The following is a 23433-nucleotide window of genomic DNA, read 5'->3' on the forward strand; positions in this document are numbered from 1 at the left end:
CCCATAGTGACCCTGGGTCCCTACTCCCAGAGGGTTAAAGAACAGGGAAGCTATCAGGGCAGGGGATGGGATATGGTGACAAAAACTGTGTGGAGTTGTACCCCTCTTATCCTATGGTTCTTGTGAGTGTTTTCTTTGTAGAAATAAAAATTATATATATATATATGTATATATATATAAAACAGTAATGAATTTAGAATGCCGGCAATTCAATTGAGATCAGAAAAGAAGTATAGAATAAATAATAGTGTAGAAATAAACTCAATAAATGTTTGTTATAGGGTGAATTAACACTAAAGGGATAGAGGTAGAAGAGAAAAATCCATAATTCTATTTTATCCATGTTATTTTTTAAATTTCAATAAATCTAATGGTTTCATAAAAAAATTCACACAAATTTTTCTCATCTTTGCTTAAGTCTTATCTCTGAATGAAATTTATTAGTCCACTTCAGGCTTATTCTTATAACATGGTCATCATTTCTTAAGCTGAGTAATATATATTCTGAATATATAACACAATTTCACTCATAACTTACTTGCTATTGAATATTTAGGCTTCCAAAACTGAGCAACTCCATGCAGCATGATGGTGAACATTGGCATTGTTCGTCACCTTCAGATAAGTGGTCAGATAATTGGGTATTTTCTGGAATACTTAATATTTTGTGGAATCTCCAAGCCATTTTCCAAATGGACTGGACTAATATATGATCCCAACAACCATGTTCCCACCTTTGTCCCCATATCTTTGCCACTAACTGTTTTATCCTTTTTAATATATGGCATTCCTACAGTTGTGAAATGTTATTTCACTGTTATCTTAATTTGTACTTACCTGATAATCATTTATTTTGACAATTTTTTCCTGTTTTTGGACATCTGAATCTCATCTTTGGTGAAAGGGTTGTCTAGATCTGTTCTTCTTAAAAGCTGTTATATATATCTGAGCGGTGTGTGTTCTTAAGTATGTTGCCTATTAGCTCTTAGTTGAATATGTTGGATACAAAATGGTCCTATTCATATCATTTAAATTTTTTTATATACAAAGTGGAAACACAAGCAAGTCCATGGATAAGAGGGGTACATTTCCCACACATTTTCCGCCACCAGAACTCCATACCCCATCCCCTCCCCTGATAGCTTTCCTATTCTTTAACCCTCTGGGAGAAGGGACCCAGGATCATTGCGGGATGCAGAACGTGGAACATCTGGCTTCTGTAATTGCTGCCCCGCTGAACACGGGCATTGACACATTGATCCATACTCCCAGCCCGTCTCTGTTTTCCTAGTGAAAAGAGCTCTGGGGATGTGGGGCTCTGGGACACACTGCTGGTGTCATTTGTCAAAGGAAGTCTGATTGCATCATGGTAGTGTCTGGAACCTGATTATCTTCTTGCGTTGGTAATGGCTTATCTTGTTATGCAAAATTTTGTCAGTTTGATGTACTCGTATTAGTATATTCTTTTATTTAGGTCTGTGAAAATACTTCTGAAGCAGACATCTTAGAGAGTTCAACTACTGTTTTCTGCTATATTCATGAATCCTCTCTGGCTGTTGGTGGTGTTGTGTATTGCACTGAGGAATACATAGCCTGCGGCAAGGTCGTTTTTAACATAACCTTTGTGATACCCACCCTGGCATACATCCAGGACATTGTTGGCTTCATCTTTAGTTTTCTTCATGGCTCAAATGTTGTGTAGGATGTTGATGATTCTCCTTTTGTTACATTTTCTTTTAATTTTATTGAATTAATAATGATTGGAAAGACCATAGGAAAAGAGGGATACAATTCCATAGAGTTTCCATCACCAGAACTCCATATTTTATCCCCTCCACTGGAAACTTTGTTATTCTTTATCCCTCTGGGAGCATGGGCCCAGGATCATTATGGGATGCAGAAGGTGGAAGGTCTGGCTTCTGTAATTGCTTTCTGCTGGACATGTGTGTTGGCAGGTCCATCCATACTTCCAGCCTGTTTCTATCTTTCCCTAGTGGGGTAGGGATCTGGAGCGGTGGGGTTCCAGGACACATTGGTGATATCGTCTACCCAGGGAAGTCAGATTGGCATCATGGTAGGATCTTCAGCTTGGTGGCTGAAAAAGCAGTAAGATAGAAAGCAGAACATATTGTTTAATAACCAGGAGTCTAAAGGTATGCCTAGAGCAGATGAGATTTGGGGGTCTCTGTTTTGGATAAAGCTGGGGAGTCTATTTGAGGTATATTCCAAGGAGCTCATGGCATTACTAATTTTTGCCTGAGACTGATAGCTACCATGTTGCCAATCTGACTTCCCTGGGTAGACGACATCACCAATGTGTCCTGGAACCCCATCACATTCTGTGGTCATAGCTAGGATGCGATTTCTTTAGTGATTACAGAATAGTGTCCCATGAACAAAATAACCCATACCTTAATTAGCCAATTATATGCTAATGGGCATTTAGGCTGCTTCCACTTTTTGGCAATTGTAAATAGTGCAGGTATCACTATATATAAGGGTGCATATGTCCCTTTAATACTGTTCATTTTATTTTATTTTTGGCAACTGTGGATACAGGTACAAAGTGCAATTATGTGTGGGTCTGACTTCCCGTTTGTATGTGTGTTTTAATAGACACAGTGTGATGTATGAATTAAAATTCACTACATTATAATGTAATCAGAGGCAGCAGCAATGCTGAAAGTAAACACTTTGACCAAAATATTTTAACTATAGTAGGTATAATATTATAATATTTACAACACAGATTACCAAAAGTGAGTGAATATTTTTGTATGCCAGAAATTGAAAAGAGTTTGCATTTACTATTTTGTGGAGGGGCTCATCTGCTTGAGCACACATGTTACAGTGCACAAGGACCGAGGTTTGAGTCTCTGGTGCCCACCTACGGGGGGGAAGCTTCAGAGGGGTGAAGCATGGTTGCAGGTGTCTCTGTCTCTCATTTTCTCTATCTCTCCCCTTCCCTCTCAATTTATGACTATCTCTCTCAAATAAATAAATAAAGATAATATTCTGTGGAGATTTTAAGTGCTCATGAATGTTTAATTAACTATCAGTCTCTGATAGCTTAAGAGATATCTCTGAGTTAAGAACTTTAAAAAAATTTTAAATATTTTTTTGGATAGAGACAGCCAGAAATTGAGAGGAAGGGGGAGACAGGGAGACAGAGAGACACCTGAAGCCCTGCTTCACCACTTGTGAAGCTTTCCCCCTGCAGGTGGGGAGTGGGGACTTGAACTTGGGAAATGGTGTACTGTAACACGCATGCTCAACCAAATGCGCCACCACCCAAGCCCGAGTTCAATAACTTGATCGTTGTCTCTCATGCTGTGTTTTCCATTCAGGTGGGAGTTGCACAATTATCATTACATTCTGGCCTTTCTCTTTGCCATTGAAGAGATCAACAAGGACCCCCGTCTGCTGCCTAATTTCACACTCGGTTTCAATCTCTACAACGCCTTTAATAAAAATGACAAGCCTTTGGAGAACATCTTCTTTTGGTTCTCAGGAGGGAATCAGACTGTCCCTAATTATAGCTGTCAGAAACAAAGCAAATCTGCCGCCATTATTGCAGGAACCACACCAGAATTCTCATCAAATATTTCACCGCTTTTGGAACTCTACAAAATTCCACAGGTAAGAGAGTTTTACATTCGATGTATATAGTTGAAAACTCCAGATTGGCCTTTCTTATCTCTTATGTAAAGAAAAAGAAAAATGAGTGTCTTGTTCAGAATCGAGAGAAAATATCTCTGGTAATTCTACTATGGAATTCTTTTTTATATTTACTTATTCATCTTTTTTAATATATACTTTATTTTTTCCCTTTTGTTGCCCTTGTTGTTTAACATTGTTGTGGTTATTGGTATTGTTGTTATTGGATAGGACAGAGAGAAATGGAGAGAGAAGGGGAAGACAGAGAGGCAGAGGAGAAAGACAGACACCTGCAAACCTGTTTGACCTCCTGTGAAGCAACTCCCCTATAGGTGGGGAGCCAGAACTCCAGCCAGGTTCCTTTCGTCAGTCCTTGTGCTTTGTGCCACATGTGCTTAACCCGCTGCGCCACCGCCTGACTCCCTACTTATTCATCTTTATAAGAAGAGAGAAAGCAAAATCACTGCCTAACTCCGGAATGTGCAGAATTCATATTTTGTGTGTGTGTGTGTGTGTGTGTGTGTGTGTGTAAGAGTGCATTGGCATTCTATTCAGTAATCTTTTTGAATGTCAAGTTCTTCTTTTATTATCTTTATTTATTTATTGGACAGAGATAGCCAGAAATAGAGAGGAAGGGGGGAGATGGAGAGATAGGGAGAGAGACAGAGACACCTGCAACACTGCTTCACCACTTGTGAAGCTTTTCCTCTGCCTGTGGGAACTGGGGAGCTTGAACCCGGGTCCACGTGCATTGTAACATGTACACTCAACCTGGTGCATCATCACCTGGCCCCTACTCAGTACTATTTTTTTGTAATTATACAGTACAGTGTTATCAACTACAGTCATCATTTATTTTAGTCTCTCAAGCCTTTTTCATCTTATTACGTAAAGCTTGTACCTTTTTGCCAAACTTTCCCTATTTTCTCGCTTCCCAACTGCTGGCAACTATTTATCTATCTCTGTTTCTGTGAGATCTCCTTCTTCTTCTTCTTCTTCTTCTTCTTCTTCTTCTTCTTCTTCTTCTTCTTCTTCTTCTTCTTCTTCTTCTTCTTCTTCTATTTCTTCTTCTTCTTCTTCTTCTTCTTCTTCTTCTCCTTCTTCTTCTTTTGATTTCACAAATAATGATATTTTGCAGAACTTCAATCCTCCCCAAATTATTTCAATAAGGACAATGCTCTCAAGTTCCATCCACGCTGTCATAACTGCCAGGGCTTCCTTCTCTTCCACACATAGTACTTATTGCATGTGGAACAGAATTCATAGCTTCATTATTCTTTCTACAAGAAGCTTATTTCTTGGGTGCTGTGACTAATGCTGCTATCAGCATGGTAATGTGATAATCTCTTTGATAATTTGCTTTCCTTTAGTTTGAATATACAGATGTATATCCCAGAAGTAGTAGTACTGGAACATGGTATTGTTTTTAATTTTTTTGAATAGCTTTCATACAATTAGAATAGAATTTATATCAAGTTACATTCCCATAAGCAATGCACAGTAATTCCTTTCCCCCAAATCCTCACCAATACTTGTTATTGGCTTTTTTGGTGGGGGCCATTCTAACAGGAATTAGGTACATATATTCAGCAAAAATTAAATGTTAAGAGAATTCAAGTTTAAGACTTCAGTATTCAGGGTCTGGGCAGTGGTGCACCTGGCTGAGTACACACATTACCATGCACAGGAGTACAAGTTCAAGCACACCATTACCCTCCACAAGGGGTGCAGCTTCCCAAGTAGTAGAGCATTGCTGCAGGTTGCTTGTTTCTCTCTACTTTTATTTTTCCCTACTTTCCTCTGTCTCTAAAAAAGAATAAAAGAAAAAGATGGAGGAGCAGAAGGAGAAGAATAAAAGAAGAGTAGGAAGAAGAAAAGAATATGAAAAAGAAGAAAAAGAAGAATTAAAGAAGAGGATGAAGAAGTAGAAAAGAAAAATAGGAGGAAGAAGAAAAGAAGAAGAAAAAGAAGAAAAGAAGAGGATGAAGAAGAAGAAGACAGAAGAAGTAGAAGAAGAAAAAGAGAGGAAGGGAGAAAGAAATAGAAGAAATATTTTAAAAAATTGAATTGGTTGTGCAGACTGTCAAGCCCCAGCAATAATCCTGATGGCAAAAATGAATGAAGTGTTGACAATTTGTGTTATTGATTAAAGAAGATACTAGATAAGCTAACATTCAATGGCTAATAGATTAGAAACAGGAAAAAAAACTATATTTAAGGGGCAAAATAGTGTTGCATCTGGTTGAACACAAACATTACGATGTGCAGTGGTCCTGGTTCAAGCCCCAGGTAGGGCCACACCTGCATGGAGCAAGCTTCACACCCCACAGGACTGCTGGAGACCGTGGAATGTATTAAGTCAAGCCCTGTATATTGAAAATAAGCCAACTCCTTTGCCATTGGATTATGGCATTATTCACTGAGAAGAAGGATAAAAATAAATGGGCCAACATACTCTACCTCTAAAAGAAGATGAGTCCTGAAATTAGTGCAGCCTAGAATGTTCCTCACCATGACCACATAATAAGGAGTTCTGGTGGTTGGAATCCTGTGGAAGTGTACCACTCTTATCTAGTAGTCTTGTCAATATTTCCATTTTATTAATAAAAATAAAAAATAATAAATGAGATAGATTTAGATTTAAAGTTAAACCCAGAAGAAACAAGAGGCACTCATTTATCTCTCTATTAATATATTAATAGTATTTTCCATTCCTGAATGCTTACCTTTCTATAAAAACATATCCACAGCAAAGAGAACTGACCATTATAGACTGTAAGCTTTCCAGAGTGTGTCTAGAAGTCAGTAACTGGCCTATGTTGATATCCAAATAGATAGTCATCTTGCTTCAGTCTGCACAGTCAGAACTATCTCTACAAATTCAGTGATCTTTAACTACGTTTAAACCACTGTTGACATACCCTCTCTGTTAGCATCTACAGATAAATTTTCCGAGAGTTCTAAATGAACACATGCAGCTTGACATCTGAGATTGCACTTCTAGCTTACTCAGTTCAGGATATGTTCTAACTAGGAGATTATTGACGATAAAATTCAAGAGAATGCTTGCTCATGGTTGTTAATTCTGGAAATATTTTTTCTTTCAAATTCAGATGACAGATTATATTATTTAATACAATAAATGCTAAGAGGATGGGTGGTGGTGCACTAGGAATCCACTGCTCCCGGAGACCATTTATTAATTTTGTTGCCTTTGTTGTTATTGTTATATTTGTTGTTGCTGTTGTTGTTGCACAGGACAGAAACTGAGGAGGGAAAGACATAGAGGGGGAGAGAAATACAGACCTGCTTCACTGCTTGTGATGAGAAATCTGCTGAGAGCTTTATGATTCTGCATCTGTCGGACCAGGTCTTTCTTTTCTGGCTAACTTGCAATATTTTCATCTTGTCCTTGTTTTGGGATAGTTTTACTCTGATATGCTTTCATTCACATGTATTTAGATTCACAAATATGGGTGTTTGTTCCATTTCCTGGATGTCTGTGATTTCAACATTATTCAGCTGTGAAAAGTTTCTGCTATGATCTCTTTAAATGTGTTCTCTGCTTCTTTACCCCTTTCTTCTTCTTCTTCAAGGATCTGAATGACTCTCACTTTTGTCCTTCTTATGGAATCTGCAATTTTACAGAGAATCATTTCTTTTTCCTGAGTCTTTCTTCTCTAGAAGATTTAAATTTATGAGACTTTTTAAGTTTTTATCATGATTTCCTCTTCTCAACCTAATTTAATCTACTTCCTGGCCTTCTATATGAGTCAGAAGTGCATTCAAAGTGTACCTTACACTGTATTGCTCCATTTTCACTTGTTCTATCATTTATTCCAACTTTATACCACTTTCAGTTTGTAGTTCTTCTACTGTGTCTATAATTTTTGGAGAAATGATCTCTGTATTCTTGAGTATGTTCTGCATCTTAAGTTTAGATTCTTTTATTGCTTTCATAATAAGTTTTGTAAATTCTATCCCTGACATTTTACCAGATCTATTTTTATAGGTTTGATTAAGAGTTTATTGTAAATACTTATGGTCATCTCAATGTTTTAATTTAACAGTGATTACTGGATATAGTGGGGTCACATTGTCTTCATAAACCACATGGAGTAAGGGTAAATATGTCATCCAACTACTTAATATAATACCTGGACAATGCCATCATCATTTCTTCTTGAAAATGCACATATTAAAATGACAGGCATGGAAAATGACTCATTTGTATAGTGTTCTGTACTGTCATGTACATGACAGTCTTGAGTCAGAATCACACCACATCAAATGAAACTTTGATGCTACAGTCTCTTTCATTTTCATCTTGCTTCTTTTACTTTACCTAAAAATATTTTATTTTTATTAGTGATTTAATAATGATAAACAAGATAGTATAATGTGGGATAAGAGGGCTACAATTCCATATAATTCTCACCACCAGCGTTCCATTTCCCATTGGAAGTTTTCTTATTCTTTATCCCTCTGGAAGTATGGACCCAAATCTTAAAGGGGTGCAGAAGGTGGAAGGAAGGGATGGCTTCTGTAATTGCTTCTTCACTGGACATGGACATTGACATGTCTATTCATATTTCCATCCTATTTCTATTTTTCTCTAGTGGAGTAGGGTTCTGGGGAGGTGGGATTCCAGGACACCACATCCCAGACCACCAGCTGTTCTGTTTATATCTCCTCTTGATTAAATCTTATGTTTATATATTTTTTCCGCTACCAGGCAGAAAATTTAATTTTTATTAGTCATAATGAAAATCAGAATGTTTGTGTTTCTTATTTAGGTCACTTATGGACCATATGATTCTTTACTGAGTGACAAAGATCAGTTCCCATCACTCTATCAAATGGCTGCTAAAGACAACTTCCTGACACATGGACTGGTTTTGCTATTCTTGCATTTTGACTGGACTTGGGTGGGAATAATTGTTTCTGATGATGTAAAAAGTTATAAATTTGCCTCAATGTTGGAGGCAGAGATGTTGAAAAAATATATCTGTACAGTCTTTATGCTGACATTACCTATCTCATGGATATGGAATGACAATTTAGATGTTGAAAATATACCTCGCCTAGCTGATCATGAAAAAGTAAATGTCTCTGTATTGCATGGTGATTCTCAAATTATTATGGGTGTATACTTCTATGGAAGAACCTTTGAACTTGTAGGTAAGATGTGGGTTATAGCCACAGAGTTATATATTGACTTGCATAGGGTGAAGCATATAATGGACTTTTTCCATGGAAGTCTCTCATTTTTACCCCAGAAGAGAGAAGTGCCTGGTTTTGAAGACTTTATTAAAACATTCAACCCTTCAAAATATCCAGAAGATTTTTATTTAGAGAAATTGTGGCTTGACACATTTGAATGTTCATTTTCTGGGTCACTATGTAGAAAATTCAAAGACTGTCTGCCAAATATTTCCCTAGAGTTTATACCAGGAAATACAATCATGTCTGAATCCACCTATATTGTCTACAATGCTGTGCATATAGTAACCAGAGCACTCCACGAGATGTTTCAGGAGGAAACAGAAACAGGATTGAAAAGAGATGCAAACATCCCAATGCTTCTCTCTTGGCAGGTTAGTCCCCACCAAATACAGGATCTGCACAGACAGACAGCACATTCTAGACATTCATATTGAAATGTAGCAAATACTAATGAATGTATTTCATAACCAACATCATCTCCTAAAAAGAAAGGGAGAATTTATTTATATCATATGTAGCTTATGACTAATTCTAGAATATCTATCTGGAAAATCCTGTCTTCAAAAAATTTCAGGGTATTGATATCATTACACAATGAAAGTTCATTTAATACCATTTTTCCCTTGATGAGGAGAAAATAAATCCTGAATGACATTGATTAGAATAACCTTACTTAAGGACCTGCTTTTTAAAATTTACTTATTTTCCCTTTTATGCCTTTTTTAATGTTGTTGTAGTTGTTGTTATTACTGATGTCATCTTTGTTAGGGAGGACAGAGAGAAATGGAGAGAAGAGGGGAAGACAGAGAGGAGGAAAGAAAGACACATGCAGACTTGCTTCACTGCAACTCCTCTGCAGGTGGGGTTGCAGGGGGCTCGAACTGGCGCTTAACCCACTGTTCTCCAGCCCTACTCCCAGGACCTGCTTTTATTTATAAACTCTACTTAAACTCATTGCTTTTAAGAGTATTCTAATAATGCTAAGTGATTAATACATATAATGTATACTTACTCTGTCATTAGTGGGTCTTTATGATTCTGGAATGATATTTATAGATGAGGAGATAGAGGCAAATCTGATAGATAAGTAGATGATACACAGATAGATTATATGGTAGATGATACATAGACAGGTGCTAGATGGATGATAGATAATAGATAGATGACAGGTAATAGATCAATAGAAGATAGGGGATAGTTAGATGATATATTTATATAGATAGATGTGTGATACGTAGATAGATAGATAGATAGATAGATAGATAGATAGATAGATAGATAAGCTTTCTCCAATGAAGTCAGGATCAGGATCACATATGAATATGGGACACATCCAAGACAGAGCAGACACACAATGCCAGGAAGATATTTTGTCAGCATTAAATTCATGTATTTTAAAGTAATAGAGATTATTTCAAATATAAACAAAACTTCCATAGCAAATACCTCATGACAAAATATAGACCAACAAAACATAGATCAAATCAGTTTTCTGGTATCATAAACTAAGACTTTTTTGAAGACTACAGTATGAGCCCTTAGCATAATTTTATTTAAAGCATGCAAAATTGTGGCAGATTGGGTTATGGTTCATTTCAGTATATATAATACTATTTATAGTACATGTAGAATTTATAAAGTGTCTATATTGCCCCCTTTAGTGAGAAAGGATTAGCCTGACCAGATGTCATTGGTATGTCTTGTACAAATGTCCATGTATCAACTAAACTATAGGAAACATTATAATTTAATTAATGGATTTCTAAATTTATTTTATGGCTAGAGAATTGATTTTCTCATTGTGCCACTGACGGCCATTCAGACAGAACTGAAAGCTGGTACTGGTCAGTGGTTTGTCCAGTAAAATGGTGGAGTCACTGTGTAGGCATGGGTCCGCAGCAATAACCCTAGTGACAATAAAACAAATAATTAATTAAGTAAATGAATAATAAACAACTATTATGACAAAGAACATTTATTTGGGGGAAGGATGTGTTGATAGGCATGGGACTTCAATCTCTAAATTGAATACACTTTTCATTTATAAATTTACTTTTCCTCCAGCTTCACTTACTTCTCAGAAACATCCACTTTACTAACAGCATTGGGGAACACATATCCTTGGAAGACCAAAGAAAGTTAGTAAAACGATACGATATCCTGAACACTGTGTCATTTCCTGCAGCTCATGACTTCCTAGTTAAGGTGGGAGAGTTTGTCATCAATGGTCAAAATAACCAAACCTTGGTCCTCAATAAAGAGGCCATAGAATGGCCTATTGAACTGGAAAAGGTACAGTAACATTTCATTTCTACTTACAGACATAATGGAAACATCTAAATAGAGTCCTAACATGAGATAGAGTGTTCACACTTCTGATTTATAACTAACATCATTTTTATAGTGTAATGTACTGAGTGCATACTATTTTAATAATCCTTCATAATTTTTAAATTTTAGATTAAGTTTACACCATTTATTTTTATTTTTATATAAAAGATAGAGAAGGCAAAAGGGCAGTGATAAGGATGACAAAGCAACATGCTATCCAAGTCAGAAATGTCACTGGCCTTTCTTATATTTTAAATGCTTACTTATATTATGTAAGGGGCATGTGTTAGGTATTTCTGTAATGCCAGCAAAACATAGACTGAGACCTGACTCTTACTACATTGGAGGGAGTTACCATGCTCTACTATCTCTCTCTGTCTCTCTACTTGAAAAAAAAAACAGCTTTTAGTGGTGAAGTCTGGGTAATGGCAATGAACCAATGAAGTATTACTACTTTTTCTTCTTAAGGTCAGCAGAGGTGGTATAATAGGGTAAGAGGTTAACAGGAGAGGCATCAAGAAATACAAGCAAAGTCCCAGATATTCCAGAACTGGGAGAAATAAATGTTTTATGGAGAATGGGGGAAAGTTCTTTGCAGACTTAGAGTTTGAGAAGGTAGTAGATAATTATGATAACCAACTTATTTGGGAGCTTGGTTTACTTTGAAAATCCCGTGGTTAGAATCGACAATATTATACTTGACCTCACCATGACTTAAGTCATTTAATGCTATTTACTATTTAGATACTGACAGGACCAGATCATTCTGACCCATCTAGCCTATGCCATATATACATATTCCCCCCCACAAAGGTGTACATGATCATCAACAACAACAACAAAGTGCTCAATATCACTAATTATAAGAGTAATGAAAATCAAAAGCCTTGATTTTCCGAACTTTCGTGGCAATTACGAAATGAATACTAAGAATTCCAGCTAGCTCTACAAGATAGAGTTTTGGACATCAGTTCTATAATATATATATATATATATATTATATATATATATATATTTCACAATACTGGACTGCATGCCACTCTTAAAGTCTTGTAGATGATATATTTGTGATATCTGTTTTTACCACAATACAAAAGGAATGTTCTGAAAGACTTTCTCTTTTCTACCTTAGGCTCCCATATCTGTGTGCACACAGAAGTGTGGTCCAGGATTCAAGAAAGTTATACAGGCTAAGGCAATCTGCTGCTTTGAATGTGTCTTTTGTCTGACAGGGGAGATTTCAAATACACAAGGTAGGAAAACTTATCAATGCTCACTTGTTACTTCAATGAAAAGCAAAAGCCGGATATTGGCTTTTATTATAGCAGTGGACTCCACCAATGATAGCATGTGCACGTAGCCAGGTGCACCACCTCATGGCCCTCTGCATCCCACAAATTGCTTAAAGCTTTATTTCCCTATTTTAACTTATTAAAAAATGTATTTATTTTTTTTCTTTTGTTGCCCTCACTTTTTTATTGTAGTAGTAATTCTTCTTGTTGTTATTGATGTTGTCGTTGTTGGACAAGACATAGAGAAATGGAGAGAGGAGGGGATGACAGGGAGGGGGAGAGAAAGATAGACACCTACAGACCTATTTCACCACCTGTGAAGTGACTCCCCCTCTCCACCAGTGAGAAGCCAGGGTCTCAAAGCAGGATCCTAGAGACCTTTATTTTATTTAAGAAAGGAGATTTTAACAAAACTGTAGGATAGGAGGGGTACAACTCCACAAAATTCCCGCTAACCAATCTCCATAGCCCATCCCCTCTCCAATAGCTTTCCCATTCTTTATCCCTCTGGGAGCATGGACTCAGGGTTCTTGTATGTTGCAGAAGGTGGAAGGTCTGCCTTCTGTAATTGCTTCCCCACTGAACATGGGCATTGACTGGTCGATCCATACTCCCAGTCTGCCTCTCTAGACCCACCTAGTAGGGTGGGTCTCTGGGGAAGCTGAGCTCCAGGACATATTGGTGGGGTCTTCAGTCCAGAGAAACCTGGCTGGCATCTTGATGGCATCTGGAACCTGGTGGCTGAAAAGAGAGTTAACATGCAAAGCCAAACGAATTGTTGAGCTATCATGGACTGAATGGTTGCAATAGTGGAGAGAAAGTGTTGGGGGGGAGTTGTACTCACTGCAAACTCAAGTGTACTTAGATGGTCCCTCATTTGGTGCATAGATGTTGATTGTTAACTCTTCTAGGCTGATTGAAGTTCTAATCATTATGTAATGTCCTTGCCTATCTTTTATTACTTTAATTTAAAATCTATTGTGTCAGAGATGAGAATGGCTGTTCCTGCCTTTTTTGTGGTCCATTAGCCTGTGTGATAATTTTCCATCCTCTCACTTTAAGTCTGTGTTTATCTTGTTGTGTCACATGGGAATCATGCAAGCAGCATATGGTTGGGTTATGTTTTCTGATCTATCCTCCCTCTGTGCCTTTTGATGGGTGAGTTTAAGCCATTGACACGTGACTTTTTGTTTTTCTCTTGCAGCCTTTAGGATCCTTTCTTATCCTTACTTCTTTTCATTGGGACTTGATGTGTCTTGGTGTCTTCAGCTCTGGGTTGATTCTGTTTGGGACTCTCTGGGCCTCTGGAATCTTAATGTCCTTTATGTTGTTTAGGTCTGGGAAGTTTTCTTCTATAATTTCCTCTAGAATGTTTGCTTCCCCTTCCTCTCTTTCTTCCTCTGGCATGCCAATTATACGAATGTTACTCCTTTTGAGATCATCTCATATGTCTCTGCTGTTGTTTTCAGTGTCTCTCAATCTGTTTTTGAGCTCTTTCACCTCTTAGTTTTCTATACCTCATCCTCTGTCTGGCTAATTCTGTTTTCTGCTTCTGGTAGTCTGCTATCACTTCCCTCTGCTGCTTTCTTCAGTTCAGCTATTTCAGCTTTCAGTTCTCTAATTGCTTCAAGGTAATTAGTATTTTCCTTGAGCGTTTTATCTTTTGTTTCCCTAATATTGCTAGCCCTTTCCTCCAAATTTGTTTCCATTTCTGTGGTTAAAAACTTTATTATTGCTTGCTTACTATCTTATTCATGGTTACTTCTGGCTAATTTATATTTTCTTCTGGGCTTTTGTCTTCATTCATTGTAGCAGCAGTTTTATTTGCTCTGGATCTAACCATTCTTTATTAATGTGTTTTTTATTTTTATGTTCTGTTATTCCTCAGTTGTTGTGTTTTGAGTACAAGCCACACTATACTAGATATATTTATGACAATTGCAATCACCAACCTCAGAAATTACAATAGCAACTGAAGCAAGGATTGGAGCCGTTTAACCAATATTAGCCAAACAATGTCTCTAGTGTGAGAAAAAATAGCAACCAATCCAAGTGAGGAAAAATAGAAAGGAAAAAAGGGATACCAAGAACAGACAATCATGCAAATCTACTATCTACTGTATATTCTAGGGGTAGCAAGAGGAGAAAGGGAAGTAGAGCAGAGATACACACAGAGAGAGTCCACTCTGAGTCAGATTTCTTCCCCAATATAATTCAAAAATGTGTATCAGTGAATTCAGAAAACCAAAGAAGGAGGAAAGAAGAAAGGATGACAATAATGAAAAAAGAAAGAAAAAAGAGAAAGATAAGAAAAAGAACAGTAACAAAAGAGCAGTGAAAGGAAAGTGTTTATTATTATAATTATTATTATGATTTAATTAGCTAGGAGGAGGGATAAGGGGGAGAGTTGGTAGGGGAGGTAGAAAGAGTGAAACAAGTTCCTCTAGCAATGGATAAGACACCTTGTCCCCTAGCTATGGAAAATACACTAAGAGTTAATTCTGGTCCAACTGATGGAGGGGGGAAGAGATATACCTATATATAGTATTAATAATAAAATGAACAGAGTAAAAAACCTGTCCTGCCTTCAGCTTGGATGGATCCAGATTGCGGCATGTCCCCTGAGTAGAGACAGCTGATTGTTAAGAATATAAAACAAACAAAAAAACAAAAATCACCTCTGGCAGTCTTTCTCTTTCTGAGTAAGGCTCTGCCTAGTCAAATATTTGTAGCTCCAATTGGCCAGTTAGAAAGAAAAAGGGCCAAGGGTTTTAGAAAGGAACAGGACTGGAATTGAAATGAACCCCTGGTCATGGCCAGGAATATTGTTAAAGAAAGAAGCTCAGCGGGGGAGCCTTCTAGGAGCAGCTCTCTGGCCCCCAGGGTCTGATTATTGGGGGGTCGCAGGGGTGCACTTTAGGAATAATAATAGCAATAATAAATTTTCCTTTCTTTTTTCTCTATTTTCGAACCCAAACTGAGCTATAGTCACCTGGTTTGAGTCCCTGACTCCCCACCTGTAGGGGGGGGTCACTTCACAAGTGATGAAGTATGTCTGCAGGTGTTTATCTTTCTCTCACCTTCTCTGTCTTCTCCATCACTCTTGATTTCTCTGTGTCCAATCCAACAGCAGTGGCAACAATAACATTAACAACAAGGGCAACAAAATGGGAAAAAAGGCCTCCAGGACCAGTGGATTTATAGTACAGGCAATAACCCTGGAAGCAAAAAAAAAAAAAAAAAGTTGAGAGGTAAGGAGGTGATAGAGAGTGAAAGAGACAGAACAGAGAGATGACTACAGCCCTGCTTATGACTTGCAAAGCTATCTACCTGCAGGTGTTGACTGGGAGCTTAAACTCAGGTCTTTGTACACTGTAATGTGTGTGCTTAACCAGCTGCACCACCACTGACCTCTATATTTTATTTACTTTAATGAGAGAGATGACAAAAGAAAGACAGAGATAGAAAGAGACCAACCATAAAAACAACAATAAGATTACTACACTCCTGTGAGACTGTCATATATCAGAAAAAAGCAGCAGCAAAAGATGCTGGAGGCATTGTGAGGACAAAGGAACCCTCCTGCACTGTTGTTTTCACCGGGCTGGCTTCACGGGCAGGTAACAGATGACCGGGGACTCATGGCTGGGTTGTACGCAGTATCTCTTTATTCATGCAGGACGCGGTGCAATCTATACCAAGCTAAGCTAAACTAAACTAAAAACTACAAACTACCTTGTCCTGATAAATATACTAGCCCAGTAGGGTGGGAACAGGATGTGATGCAGAGAGGGTGGAGAGAAAAGTGACTGGTGAAAATCAGGGTATGACAAGGAGAGGATGTGGAGCAGGTGAGAATTCTACCACTAAACCACCAATGCCCTGGAGGGAAAGTGGTGCTTGTTAACAGAGGTTATGTAAATAGAATACAGTGTTCTGTAAATAGAATGCAGGGGGGATTAAACCAAATGAAACAGAAGGGGTTTTTAAAGCATACCAACACTGCACTGCTGGTGGGAATGTAAACTGGTCCAACTTATGTGGAGAGAGCAGTGTAGAGAACTCTCACAAGGTTAGAGATGGACCTACCCTATGCCCTGCAATTCATCTCCTGGGGATTTACCCTAAGGAACCAAACGTACCCACCCAAAAAGATCTACGTATACCTATGTTCATAACAATTTGTAATAGCTAAAAGCTGGAAGCAACCCAGGTGTCCAACAACAGATGAGTGGCTGAGCAAGTTGTGGTCTATTGCACAATGGAATACTACTCAGCTATTAAAAATGGTGATTTCTCCATTTTCAGCCCATCTTGGCTAGAGCTTGAAGAAATCATCTTAAGTGAAATAAGTCAGAAACAGAAAGATGAATATAGGATGATCTCACTCACAGGCAGAAGTCAAAAAACAAGATGAGAAGAGAAAACACTAAGCAGAACTTGGATTGGAGTTGGTGTATTGCACCAAAGTAAACGATTCTGGTGTGGGTGGGTGCAGGGGATTGTACAGGTCCTGGAAAAGATGATGGAGGACCTAGTGGTGTTATGTGGAAAGCTGAGAAATGTTATGTATGTATAAGCTATTGTATTCACTGTTGAATGGAAAATATTAATCCTCCAATAAAGAAAAAAATGAAAGAAAAAAAGAAGAAAAAAGATACCAACCAGAGCCCTGCTCAGTTCTGGATTGTGGTGATGTTGAAGATTGAACCTTTGACCTCAGAGCATGAGACATGAAATCTTTTTGCAAAGCATTATGCTGTATAAACAGGCCCAAAGTTCCCATTGAATCAGTTTTTTCCCCTCCAGCAACATTGTTGGGGCTCAGTGTTATCAACTGCTTCTGGAAGCCATGTTTTCCCCATTTTATTGGCTAAGACAGAGAGAAATTGAGAGAGGAAGGGAAGATAGAGACAGAGAGAGGAAGCTATACACTTTGAGAAACATTCAACCTACAGGTGGTTAGCCAGGGGCTCCAATGGGGATTCTTGCATGGATTCTTGGACTTGGGACAATGTATTCTTAATTTGGTTCACCACTGCCCAGCCCCCTCCATTAAACCATTAACTCTTTAATTCTTACTTTAATTTTACTGTCCTAATAGTAAAAAAGACTTTTCTCACTGACTATCCAAATATCCAAAATCTGATTTTTTCTTTTTTTTTTGATTTTTTAAATTTTCCCTTTTTTAATTGCCTTTTTTATTGTTGTTGTAGTTGTTATTGTTGTTATTGATGTCATCATTGTTGGATAGGACAGAGAGAAACGGAGAGAGGATGGGAAGACAGAGAGGGGGACAGAAAGACAGACACCTGCAGACCTGCTTCACTGTCTGTGAAGTGACTACCCAGCATGTGGGGAGCTGGAGGCTTGAATCGGGATCCTGACTCCAGTCCTGTGCTTTGCACCACCTGCACTTTAACCCACTGCACTACCGCCTGACCCTGTTAAATCTGATTTTTCACTGATGTGAAACTACATCATTCTCTACCACGTGTTCTGTAAGTTCTAAACTTCCATGTGTTGTTTTAACATCTCTGAGTATTCTGACATTGCACGGCCTAGTCAGAAGTTTGCTCACTATATGTAGTTGCTGTGAGTAGAAAGGCTTCACTCCTCAGAGAGCTGTCCTACCATGCCAACAAAACTCCCTAATGGGCTGCATTTTCAATTAGATTATCAAAGTACAACAAATGTTTTGCTATGCCTAAGGATCAGGTTTTGAACCCTCCATCCACACCTGCAATGGGGACACCTCACAAGCAGTGCAGCAGGTCTGCAGGTATCTATCATTGTCTCTATCTTTCCATCCCCACAGGCCCTCTCAGTTTCTCTCTGTCCTATTGGAAAAATAAAGAAAAAAATGCCTGCTACGAACTTCATTCTCATATTGAGGCAACTGGGCTACGTGAACCCCATATTTTTAAACATCACTGATTTGTATAAAGGGAAGATTTTATTTCTCATCAGAATATTCCAGAAGAACTGTGATACATTTTTTTCTGCAGAAAAATATTTTCTCAGAGATTTAGGATATTAAAGATGCTACTTTCTCTCTTTCAGCTTTTGTGTGATTAATAAAAATGAGAACTCTAATTAAACCATAAAAGCATTTTAACTCAGAGAATTTCAAATTTGTCTATTATAAACCAGTGTTGACTGTAAAGAACTATTATACATTATCAGTGTCAAAGGTAAATCACATAACCAGAGGATTACCCAATCTAGACTGGCCTTAGACTGAAATTTCTTTTGAAATGTAGCCAGTCTTATTTTTAGACAATTGTCTAGGATCAAGAATAGGAAAACTTATCTTGGTGTATCTTCTGTGTGCATCTGAAGGAGTCATTAGAGATAATGGATTGAAGGTTATAAACTTTAAAATTATTAAAAATAAATGTTGTGAATAAATACAATTCTTGCTTATCTCTCTAGATGCACAAGACTGTATCCAGTGCTCAGACCAAGAATATTCAAACCAAGAGAGAACACACTGTCTCCCCAAGTTGGTGACCTACTTGTCCATTGAAGATTCCTTGGGGATGGCTCTGGCCTGCACAGCTTTGTGCGTCTCTGTCATCACAGTGGTGGTTTTGTGGATCTTTGTGAAGCACCAAGACACCCCCATAGTCAAGGCCAATAACAGGACTCTTAGCTACATTCTACTCATCTCCCTCCTCCTCTGCTTCCTCTGCTCCTTTCTCTTCATTGGTCGGCCACACCCTGTCACCTGCGTCCTCCAGCAAATCACATTTGGACTTGTGTTCACTGTGGCTCTTTCCACTGTGTTGGCAAAAACCATTATTGTCCTGTTGGCATTCAAATCCATGAAGCTGGGAAGAACCATGAGGTGGCTGTTGGCATCAGGGGCTTCTAACTATGTCATTCCCATCTGCACTCTTGTCCAAGTGGTTATCTGTGGCATCTGGCTGGGATTGTCTCCCCCCTTCATTGATGTAGACACACACTCTGAGCCCAGGCACCTGCTCCTCATGTGTGACAAGGGCTCAGTCGCTGCCTTCTACTGTGTGCTGGGCTACCTGGGCTCCTTGGCCCTGGTCAGCTTCTCCTTGTCCTACCTTGTCCGCAACCTGCCTGACGCCTTCAATGAAGCCAAGTTCTTGACCTTCAGCATGCTGGCGTTCTGCAGCATCTGGGTGACCTTTCTGCCTGTCTACCACGGTTCCCAGGGCAAGCGCATGGTGGCCTTGGAGATCTTCTCCATCTTGGCCTCCAGTGCTGGTCTCCTCGTATGCATCTTTGCTCCCAAGTGTTACATTATTCTGATTAGACCTGACAAGAACTCTTTGAAATACTTAAAGAGTAAAATGGACCCCAGGAGAAACGGACATACTTAGGTTTTATCCCACATGTCTGTCATATTTTAAGGGATTTAAACAACTGAAATAATTTGATTTTGCATTTCAATATTATAATGCAACTGACTCTAACTTTTTAAATTTTCTTTATAAAAAGGAAACACTGACAAAAACTATAGGATAAGAGGGGTACAACTCCACACAATTCCCACCGTCAGAACTGAGCATCCCATCCCCTCCATTGATAGCTTTCCTATTCTTTATCCCTCTGGAAGTATGGACCCAGAGTCATTATGAGATGTAGAAGGTGGAAGGTCTGGCTTCTGTAATTGCTTCCCCACTGAACATGGGGGTTGACAGGTCAATCCATAATCCCAGCCTGTCTCTCTCTCTATTCCTAGTGGGGCAGGGCTCTGAGGGAGCAGAGCTCCAGGACACATTGGTGGGCTCATCTGCCCAGAAAAGTACAGATTTATCATGTTAGCATCTGCTACCTGGTGGCTGAAAAAAGAGTTAACATATAAAGCCCAATAACTTGTTGACTAATCATGAACCTAAAGGCTAGAATATTACAGATGAAGATTAGGGGGTCTTTATTTTGTAAATATTAGGACAGTAGAACTATTTTAGTTATATTCCAAAGAACCAATGACTATACTAGTTTTTTTTTTCTTTCATGAGCCTTACATATGATATGCAGGTGGATACAATTTATTGTTGTGGAGATGATCCCATGGCTGGAAAATGGACCAGAAAGCTGGATCAGGGAAGAAAATAGTTCCCAAATATGAGAACGGTGTATAAATATTGTTGACTATAAACCCCATCTATTTGATCTGATCTGATATGGGGCCCACATTCAATTTAGGAGCCTATGTGACCTCTGCATCCCCGTTGATCTCAGGTGTAGGATAGAGTATGTTGTCCATCCTCCCTTTGCCAGATGGAACGTTCTCTACCATTGCTGATCCATGTTGAAGGCAAGGTCCTATGGAGGCCCACAAAGGGGTCCATTGTGTTGTTCCTGGTAGAAATGACTGGTCACAGTGGAGTACATCTAGGCCCATCATGTCTGTGTGGGAATCTCAGGACTCCCCGACTAGGGCCCCAGATGATAGGGTGGCCTGAATGTGACTAAAGTGTCATCATTGAAGTCTGCCAGTCTCTTGACCTTATTCAGCTTTTGCAGTCCTTGCTTTGATAAGGTTATCTTTGGAGTAAGTGAGAGAAGTGTAACAGGAAGTAGGTGAGGAGGGTAACTAAGTCTAAGTAGAAACTATTTCATTAGGAACTTTATGGTATATTTTCAGGTCTTTCTCCTTGCTTACTGCATATATTACCTCACTGCAGACTATTGTGCACTTTTGCTTTCAGGCATATACTTCGCCCTAATTTACAGATACATGTGAATATATGCCCTATCTCATGAGACACTACCTTTTGATTACCAATAAGACCCCCTCCTTTTAACATGGATTTGTTGTGTGAAATTCCCCTCATTGAGACAGAGATATTTAGAAACACAAATACTGTCTCAGTTGCTTTATCCTGCCTTTTTACTTAAAATTAATTCCTTTGTTCTAGTTATCATACAAAATTATATATATTCACATTTGACCATGCAAGTTGATGATATTGTCCATTAATATATCCTTTTTTATTCATTTAGAATATTTATTATGTTTCTTTTAAAATACATTTGTCTGGATATAACTAGAAAGACATTTATTTTGTAAAATGTACATCTCTCCCCATGTCTTAAGGCCCACGCATTAAATCCTGGTACTGCATGTGAATACTGGGGAAGACTCGCTTGGCCTGCATGGATGGTGGTGGAGCTCAACTTCTACATCTAACAATATAGATTTAGATATATATTTCCTCCTGAATTTGATTATTACCTATATAAGGCAAATATTCTGAAATATGATTGTCTCGCCACAAAAATGTGTAATAAACCATTATTTAAAAAAAAATTTTAGATTTCGGTATTAATGGTTTATAGTAGACACTGAAATGTAGTAGTTTAATGTAAAACATTAATTCCCCAATAAAGAAATTAAGAAAAAAAGAAAAAGAACCATGTATAATCTCATAGTCAACTAGACACTATTGTTACGTGAGTCACCACTTGCAAAATATAAAGAACATCTATATTCCAACACATTGGGCAATCTAGGGGGAAAAAAAGATGAATTCTTAGAATCAAAAACCTTCTAGGGAGTGGGCAGTGGCCCACCAGGTTGCATGTACATGTTACAAAGTGCAGGGATGTGGGTTCTAGCCCCTGCCCCCACTTGAAAAGGGAAACCTTGAAGAGTGGAGAGGCAGAGTTTCAGGTGTCTCTCTCTATTGACGCCTTTCCTCTTGACTTCTCTGTGTTTTTCTAATAAATGATAAACAAAATGCTGTAAAAACCTAAAACTAAAAAAAAAAAAAAGAAATACAATAGTTTGTACTTGCAGAATATGGCCACATAATAATACAATCCCCACTGGTCCTCCTCTGTCATCGTGTACTAGGACATGAATCCCTACCCACCGCAGAGTTTTTTTACTTTATTGCAACACACCAACTCTAGTTCAAGTTCTGCTTAGTGTCTTCTCTTCTGATCTTGTTTTTCAACTTCTTTTTATTTTTTGGCCCAATTGTTTTATTTATTTTTATTTATTTTATTTATTTACTTTTTAATTTCTTTTTTTCTTTATTGGGGAATTAATGTTTTACATTCAACAGTAAATACAATAGTTTGTACATGCATAACATTCCCCAGTTTTCCCTATAACAATACAACTCCCACTAGGTCCTCTGTCATCTTTCTTGGACCTGTATTCTCCCCACCCACCTACCCCCACCCAGAGTCTTTTACTTTGGTGCAATATGCCAGTTCCATTTCAGGTTCTACTTGTGTTTTTTTTTCTTTTGATCTTGTTTTTCAACTTCTGCCTGAGAGTGAGATCATCCCATATTCATCCTTCTGTTTCTGACTGATTTCACTTAACATGAATTTTTCAAGGTCCATCCAAGATCGGCTGAAAACGGTGAAGTCAATATTTTTTACAGCTGAGTAGTATTCCATTGTGTATATATACCACAACTTGCTCAGCCACTCATCTGTTTTTGGACACCTGTGTTGTTTCCAGGTTTTGGCTATTAGAAATTGTGCTGCCAAGAACATATGTGTACACAGATCTTTTTGGATGGATGTGTTGGGTTCCTTAGGATATATCCCCGGGAAAGGAATTGCAGGATTATAGGGCAGGTCCATTTCTATCCTTCTGATATTTCTCCAGACTGTTCTCCACAGAGGCTGGACTAATTGACATTCCCACCAGCAGTGCAGGAGGGTTCCTTTGATGCTACACCCTCTCCAGCATTTGCTGCTGTTGCTTTTTCTGATGTATGACATTCTCACAGGAGTGCAGTGGTATCTCATTGTTGTCTTTATTTGCATTTCTCTGACATTCAAAGCCTTAGAGCATTTTTTTCATGTGCTTCTCAGACTTCTGGATCTCTTCTGTGGTGAATATTCTGTCCATGTCCTCCCCACATTTTTGGATGGGGTTATTTGTTGTCTTGCTGTTGAGTATGGCAAGCTCTTTATATAT

At 38.3% G+C, this 23433-nt stretch overlaps 1 protein-coding gene across 1 annotated transcript in view; it reads left to right on the forward strand.

Moving 5' to 3' along the window:
• Window positions 1-22798, forward strand: part of LOC132535638 (vomeronasal type-2 receptor 116-like) — a gene marked incomplete at its 3' end in the record, with an annotated part of 41606 nt that extends 18808 nt beyond the window's left edge. Inside the window, exons 5-13 of the mRNA XM_060182251.1 lie at window positions 557-641; window positions 1475-1698; window positions 3348-3639; window positions 8454-8838; window positions 9100-9254; window positions 10948-11175; window positions 12347-12467; window positions 18942-19829; window positions 22779-22798. Of these exons, the coding sequence (XP_060038234.1) occupies window positions 557-641; window positions 1475-1698; window positions 3348-3639; window positions 8454-8838; window positions 9100-9254; window positions 10948-11175; window positions 12347-12467; window positions 18942-19829; window positions 22779-22798 (2398 nt within the window). The remainder of the gene's footprint in view (window positions 1-556; window positions 642-1474; window positions 1699-3347; window positions 3640-8453; window positions 8839-9099; window positions 9255-10947; window positions 11176-12346; window positions 12468-18941; window positions 19830-22778) is intronic.
• Window positions 22799-23433: the final 635 nt, after the last annotated feature.

Source organism: Erinaceus europaeus, chromosome 23, assembly GCF_950295315.1.
Source record: "Erinaceus europaeus chromosome 23, mEriEur2.1, whole genome shotgun sequence".
Lineage (NCBI taxonomy): Eukaryota > Metazoa > Chordata > Mammalia > Eulipotyphla > Erinaceidae > Erinaceus > Erinaceus europaeus.